The sequence below is a fragment of the Anneissia japonica genome, unplaced genomic scaffold (genome assembly GCF_011630105.1).
Source record: "Anneissia japonica isolate Jap-2015-1 unplaced genomic scaffold, ASM1163010v1 scaffold287754_len4335492_cov202, whole genome shotgun sequence".
Taxonomy (NCBI): Eukaryota; Metazoa; Echinodermata; class Crinoidea; order Comatulida; family Comatulidae; genus Anneissia; species Anneissia japonica.
In genome coordinates this window covers 384,988-392,860 of record NW_022705543.1, presented here as the reverse complement: position 1 = coordinate 392,860, position 7,873 = coordinate 384,988, and the positions used below count along the sequence as shown (strand labels likewise).

Sequence of the window (7,873 nt, the reverse complement as noted above, 5' to 3'; positions counted from 1 at the left end):
GCAGTGCAGTATTTTGTTACAATTAACGTAACCACGGAAACATTTATTGTATTCTTATTGTCTTTATCAATTTAGCTTGTCTATTGTGTTTAGGTAAACTAATTATTTTGTTACTATTTGTAAACTGTTGAAATAATAGTGGTGGTCGGGAGCCTGTAAATCCTGGTCGGAAATGTTGAGTGCTGGACGGGACCGTCCACCGCCGACCAGCGTGGTGACATCCCTGTAATAGTATATATAGGATAGTAAAAAGCAAATAGTGAATACCATCACCAAAAACTAATTTCAAATCTTGGACATGAAACTAACAATTAATTTTATTTGCGCTTATTTATTTGTTTTGTAGTCTTTTTATCCAAGTATTGTTGTTGAAAGGTGAAGAGAATGTGAAGGCCAAAGAGCTAGAGTAAAATTCCAAGTAAATCTCTGTGATTCCACTAGGACTTCTTTCAGATTAAATCATGTGTTCTAAAAAAAATAATTTCCCCTGGATATCTACTGTAGTTGACTTTTCCATTAATGTTTTTCATTAAACCAACTAACCATGACTGCTCCCATCATAATAAATCTGGGGTTATTTTTGTGAATATGTTAGTTAGTTAGTTAGTTAGTTTACTGATAGTGGAGGATTTGGTATAATACACAATTGTACTGTATCAATGAAAGATGATTTTATTTTTATATTAATTCACAGTAGGCCTATATTTGGATTATGTGATAATTCTAACCAGGACCACAAGTTAATACACGGAGGTCCTGAGTTGGAAGAAGCCATTTCCTTGAGATCTGTTGAATTGAGCCTTAAAATATCTATTGTAATTCTATTTTGCTGCGAGTACTGTATACTTTTATTTATAAGAACCAGTCCAGGCTTTATTAGTGTTTTTGCTGATTTTAAGCTCAAAATGTTCTTTTGTTCTTATTTTTACTCACTTTTCAAACCTACAAAATCATTTATTGTACATCAGTATTATTACTATAATATATAGAGGGTATTTCATTGCCACAGCTACTGTAAATTAAATAAGATTTGTTAAGTTTTTTTTCCTAAATTAAAAAAAGTAAAAACCCCATTTGACATTTTTACCTCAGCCTCAATTTGTTTTTATTTTTAAGCAATTTCAGCCTCAGTTTTCTCATGAAAAAAAAAATCATAGAGATAATGTACCCAGCTACACTAACTTCTGGGAGATTGATAATAGAGTACTGTAGGCCCTATATTAGTAAAATTATGAAAAGATTTTAGATTTGGGTAAGATCGTGTATTTTCTTTGAGATTTTTGCCTGTCCGAGGGAGTGTGGGAGACCTTCCTGATTTCTGTATTTGTCTGCCATATGGGAGACTTAAGACCCCTGTAATAAAGTTGCTTTTGCAAATGGACAACAATTATGAATTTGCATTCTGCATTTAATTAATTGCTTGATCCCAATCACAGTCTTTATCAGGAAATCATGATTTAATAAACAAGTTGAGAAATTCCATTTGGACCTGAACCAAGTTTATGTACAGTATTACTGTAATTGTATCAGTGCATTTCAAGGCCGCTTTATACAGAACTTGCTTTGTCGGAACTCAATTCATTCATTTACAATATTGAAAGCCACCAATTTACTAAATTAGTATACTTGTAGTGATGTAAATTAATGCAGAGAAAGCTAAATGTAATCTGAATGTATCGAAGCCACAAGTGCACGTATTACTGTATGCACGGTGTGCCTTGTTTGTAACAGTACATGGTGGAAGGAAATTCTTAAAAATCATTCAATTCATTCTATTGAGACCAGAACAATGAAGGACTATCTACTGTCTATAAACAATGGAAACTCATTCTTAATTGTACTGTAAGGTGTTCTATGGTGAGAAGATGGCCTTCTGTAGTGTTGTTTGTGAATAAGATTTTTTTCTAGTCCTATTTGATTTTGCAATGCATTGTTTGTAGGCATTAAAACCATCTGGTAGAGTGAATATTTTGAAATCAACAATTACCATATGAATCTCTGTATAATAATTAAAACTGACACAATCTGCTGACATTGTTAAGTTAAATTATGTAATTTATATAATAATTATAATTCATTATTATAATTTATAGTATGATTACAGAAGAGTCTAAACTTAAGTTACTGTTGCCTGTAAAATCTCATAGGTACAATAGCCTACTATTGGCCTACGTTTGTCTCTCTCCACCCAGGTGTATAAATGGGTACCGGCATATGCTGGGAAGGAAAAACAGACTGCAGTACGGGAGGAGTGGTGAACCCCCCACAGCCTTGCACATTCTGGCACAAACACCAAGGAAAGAAGTGACGGAAACTCCGGCCTGAGCCCACAACTTCAGGCTTTGAACTTTACCTTCTAAGCATATTGCACAGACACATTAATATCAAAACCTACAGTAAATTTGTGAAAGGTAAACTAGGAGGTAGAACCTGTAGAGGGTCCTTTTATGTCTTGTACTGTATGCCTATTGGTAATCTGTACTTTATCTTCATCATACTTTGTCTTTTACTTTAACATCCCAGCTTACAGAGTACTGTAGCTAGCTGAGATTATTATTGTGGCAGTCCCCAGAACATTAAGCTTTCATGGCTTCAATCTGTTTATTCATTCAGATTCAGAAGATGGTAATTTCTACTCAAGAGATTATTACAGATTTAGATACTCTACCAATGGATGAAGTTGCACAAAGTACATCATTACTGTAAATCCCCAACATCACTTTATTTATATTTTTTAATTGTTAATTCAAAGTTTATCAAAAACAATGGACAAATAGATGGAAGTTGTTTAGTTGAAGGCCTACAGTATACACATGTACATAATTATTATTGGATCACAGACATTATAACGTATTTAGGGTCCTTGATTAGATGAAACCAGACATGAGACTTGGATTTGCTACTATTCATCGTTTTGAAAATTTAGTAGTAATATATAGAGCTCTCCAAACATACAATTTTGATTTTTGTCACATTCATATTCCTATCCTAATTGAAATTTGTATTTTCCTTATCCTGTATTATTTGAATATAATCAAATTAAAGATGTTTATGTAAAATGACTGTTTGAAAGTAACATCATCCCACACAAATAAATATTAAAATGTTTTTTTTATGGTAATACTAATGGATTTGAAATGCATAGAATTACTGAATACAGATGTGTACGTAAATAATTGCCAAGGCAAAGTGCATTCTACCGAGGAGGTTTCACTTGGCTGTATCCAGGATACTGATTGCTCGTGTATAGAAGGTATTAAGTAATTGATATACGTAGGTTTTTATGATTGAGACAAATTGCATTCATGTTTTTCAAAATATTGGCTTACAGGAAATCTTGGAGCACAACGCCTTGAATGATGGCACTAGATGGAGCTACCTTAGATCTGGATGAAATCAGGTTTATTAAGAAATTTACATTTGTTAGAACTTCTTTCATACATGCTTTTAATCATTTCCGAATGCTTTTTCTGATTACAGGGAATTTTTCTTTGGAGGGCGGAAACGGAGCAGCAGTGCTGGTGGAGAAGCATCCAGCCCCCCGAAACGTGGCGGTCGTCTGAGGCGATCATTAAGCATGAAGAAACTACGGAGGAGTTTCCGGCGGAAGGATGCAAGAGTACCGACAGCGAGTAAACCTCACCAGTGGCAGCAGGATGAGAAACTGGTTCGAGCTGGCTCTTGCAATTTCTCTGTCAAAGTAAGTTTACTGTATGTTCGACTGTACTGAATTTGAGTGATATTTTTTTTTTTTCCGTTAGGCATACATATACATTATGCCAAAGGTTGCCATTAGCGAATATATCACTCGGCTACTTGTGACATGTGAAATTGATTTAAACAATTTTACAATAAATGTAATTATTTTTTTCTTGTACTGTAGTATCTTGGATCCATTGAGGTAACGGAATCTCGTGGAATGAATGTATGCGAAGAGGCTGCGAAAACTTTGCGTGATGTGAGTATAAATTATGAATTAAACAGACTACAGTATTAAACATTGTTGTTACCATAGCAATGATGTGATTCTGACCTCTGCCAATGGCCTTTTGTATTGACAAACAGAAATGGGAATATAATACAAATAATGAATGTTTATGAGTACAATGGGTAGAATATTTCATTCGGTGAAAGATTGGATGTTCTATTCAACGAGTCAATAGAACATCCAATCTTTGGCACCGAATGAAATATTCTACCCCATTGTACGAACGAGAAACATTCATTATGTTTTATACAACATATCCTTTATACATCGCCTGCATGCTTTTCTTCGAATACATTACAAGGACCCATCATCCTTTCCAAGGCAAGCATAAAACAGGCCTAGGCCTAGCTAGGCCCAGGAATCGATCAAGTTCAGCTAATAAAATAGACTCATCCACACCACTGAAGCTGGTGAAATATTATTGCCTTTTTTGTTGTTTTTGTTAATTTTTCTTGTTTGCGTTGGATTTTAGATTATTTTCGTCTTGGAGATGAAAGAGTACTATTCAACGATCGTTGACTAGTACTCCAATAACCATGGAATAGTCATTTTAAGTCAATCTCACGTAACCTGTTTTCAACCAATCAAATTAATAGAATATATACAGGTGTTGTATAATAAGATCTATTATACATTTTATTTCTATTTTATCAAAATAAAGGCTTTAAATGTTTTCTACTTCATGAGAAAACTTGTTAAACAGTGAAATAAGATTAGAAAGTCGACATATTTTAAGGTCTAAAACAATCATGATGAAAGTATATAGAAAATTCCATTTACAAAATGACGCTTTCTATCTATGCCGCCATTACTGGGACCTCCTTGGGGACCCCTGTGTGCCTGTCATGCCGAGAGCCCCCCCCCCCAACACTATGGCACCTGTAGAGGGAGAATAATCACTGTGAATGGATCGGCCTATATTACAGATAGAATATTATGGTTTATTACTAAACTTTGCGAGTTTAATCACAAAAATTGAGCGCAATCATCGTAGTTCAAAGTTCAGATGCTATTTCTTTTACTAGGTAGTAATCACTGACACTAGCGTACTACATCAAAATTAATGAGTTAATTAAAAAATGGCTTTAAACTCGCCCCACCAATATTGATAGTGAATTTGATAGTATAGCCATAGAAAAGCTGAAGTAGGTCTACTATACATGTAGCTGCATGTAGTAAGGACAGTATAATGCAGTATGGGCATATTAAGTGTTGGAGTAACTTGGGATGCTCTTTGTACAACAATAATGCTCTTGAGATTGATGGAGATGTTGTTTGTACTCTTAAGCTGTCGCTATAGCATCAGACTTTCGTCTGTTGTAGAACTCAACATTATTTTAGCAAACATAAATATTGGTAATTTATTGGGTCCAAACAAATAAATATAATGGTAGCAAAATGGTAAATTAAACTACAGTTCACCCCCTCTATCTTGAGACCACCTTTGTTTCCTCAAAATTTATGGTGGCCTCACGGTTCATTCCCCAATTAAAGGGTTAGTAAAAAAGATTGAAGATCATTATTTCTTTTAGACTTGGTCTCGGAGTTAGGGTCTTGACTTGGAGGGTACACTGTATGTTATAAATATACATAAAAGTAATCTTAAAATTTAAAAAATACAAAGCTGTAATATAAAAATAAGAAACATACACTAACCAAGTGCACAATTGAATAATTTTTTTTAAAGAGAATAAAAACTAAATTATACAATTAATAGTAAATGTCAATATTAAATTGCACACAACTAGAAAATTTTAGCGCAAAAACAAAAAGCCGTCTAAAAGTAGAAACAGTAAGTGGATAAAACACATGAAGACTGGTTCATATACAGTAGACCATATGTCCAGTCTAGTAGATTACTACTCTTGAAAGTCTGATTTATTGTAATTTAGTTTATGCTTTCACATTGAACTGTGTCCGGGTTTTCTAGGTTGTGTTATTAGCAATGATTCATGTGACTAAAAACATGAATCAAATGAATCAAAAGAAATTTGATTGCTATATTTCTGACCTTGAATAAAATAGTCTCTTTGATAATTGTTACTGTAACTAAGGTATAGACTACAGTAACTGTTAATTTAACAGTTAATCTTAACACCTTACTACAGTAGTCCAATTTACACCTTCATCTGGATAATAATGGAATGATGGTTCACATGAGTTAACACATAAGTTAATAGACTATAGTAATCTAGTTAACTAGATTTAATTTTGATGTGAAGTGTGCTAAAATACTGTACTATACCTAGCTTGAGACAGTGTCTGATAAAAGCTTTTCGAATTGTTACTTGATTCCTTAATGCTTTCAGAAATTGTTTAGACTGGCAGACAGAATCTGAGTTGTTCAAAGTTTAACAGCATACTTAATCTATCCTAAGAATATGATGGCATGTTCAATTAACCAATCAATTAATTAGTCAATCAATTCATTCCAAATATTAACTTCATCTGGTACAATGATTGTGCAAGAACAAAAAAAAAAAAACTGAATATGTTGGTCCAAGTATAGTAACTGTTTACTAATTTCCATACAGTAACACAATGTAATTTAACCTCAAGTTGCTATGGTAACATTATTATAAATCACTTTCCAGAAACTAAACATATTTTATGATTGAGAGGTTCAAAGGTTAACCAGTTCAATAAAGGTTGGTTCAAATGTAATATTTCACTGTACATTAAATGGCTTTTGTTCAAGATCCAACCTACAGGTGGAAAAAGCTGCCAAGTGGTTTATACCTTTCCAATTGTAGCATTTTTCTTGCAATTTAGCAATACTGACTTTAAGAAACCATTTCTTTTTGCTAACATTTTTTACTCAATAATTTGTAATAATTGATCATTTTATAAATATCTGTTGGACCTACAGTAATCATTTACTTACAGTTAGGTCAATGCCAATTTTCAATGCAATTTTATGCCAAACAATTGCATCACAGAATTATTTATTTTATTACAAATTTAACACATTAAGAAAGAAGAGTCATAACCATGATCGTATCAAGAGAATAATATGGTTTACATTAAGAGCCCAATATTAATGTGGTTGAACTCTAAGTACTGTAATATAACTCATACATTAGCTAAGATAATAATAGGCCTATTTAAAAATATACAACATTGAAATCATATTATGCTTAATGGCTATCTATTTTTGGTCATTATCCTAAAAAAAATAAAAATTCAAATAATTCTGTAGGATCTGTATTGTTAGTATTTTCCAGTCATACTTTCAACATTATTGACATGAGTTTACATTTTAACATTTTTCTGAATGATTCTTCAGTGGGACTATTGTTATATTTATCAGTTCATCACCGCAAACAGTAGAAATAAATAAAGGCTGGTTTGTTGATTCATTAGAGCTTCCTCATGATTTTTTGCATCACAATGGATTGTACAAACATAAATACAAGCTAGTAGCGTATCTATTCATCAGAGGCTATGTGTGGAAATGCTACACAATAGATTAATATATGGTCATTCATTAAGGCTTAGTGTATACCAGCCTATTAAATAAATTATGAAGAGTACATATTGTAATAATCATGAGTGAATATTCTAAGCAGACACTGATAGTGAACACAGATACATACAGTAACTAACACAATTCTCATTGCTTGCATAATTACTGTACTGTACATGAAATTATTTACTCTTATTATTTAACAACTTCCATCACTGATATATAATTTACAATTGTGATATTATTTTAAGAAAAAAAAATCTTATCTTCAAATTGATTTTAGACCCAAGACTTTTTGATTATTTTTGTTTGCTTATTCCAAATGAGTTCAAAAATATAAAGCCAAGTAAAGGTGGTGTACTGCACCTGTCTCTTATACACATCTAGATGTGTATAAGAGACAGATAGACTACAGTAAC

General features: G+C 32.7%; 1 protein-coding gene across 3 annotated transcripts in view; it reads left to right on the top strand.

Annotated features, from left to right (window-relative positions):
• The window catches only part of LOC117105657 (protein numb homolog), a 47,703-nt gene that overhangs the window by 19,682 nt on the left and 20,148 nt on the right, over window positions 1-7,873 (top strand). For all 3 annotated transcript variants that reach the window (XM_033246861.1, XM_033246859.1, XM_033246860.1), the window contains exons 2-3: window positions 3,481-3,700; window positions 3,884-3,958. In XM_033246861.1, coding sequence (XP_033102752.1) covers window positions 3,578-3,700; window positions 3,884-3,958 — 198 coding nt within the window. In that variant the 5' untranslated portion in view covers window positions 3,481-3,577. The remainder of the gene's footprint in view (window positions 1-3,480; window positions 3,701-3,883; window positions 3,959-7,873) is intronic.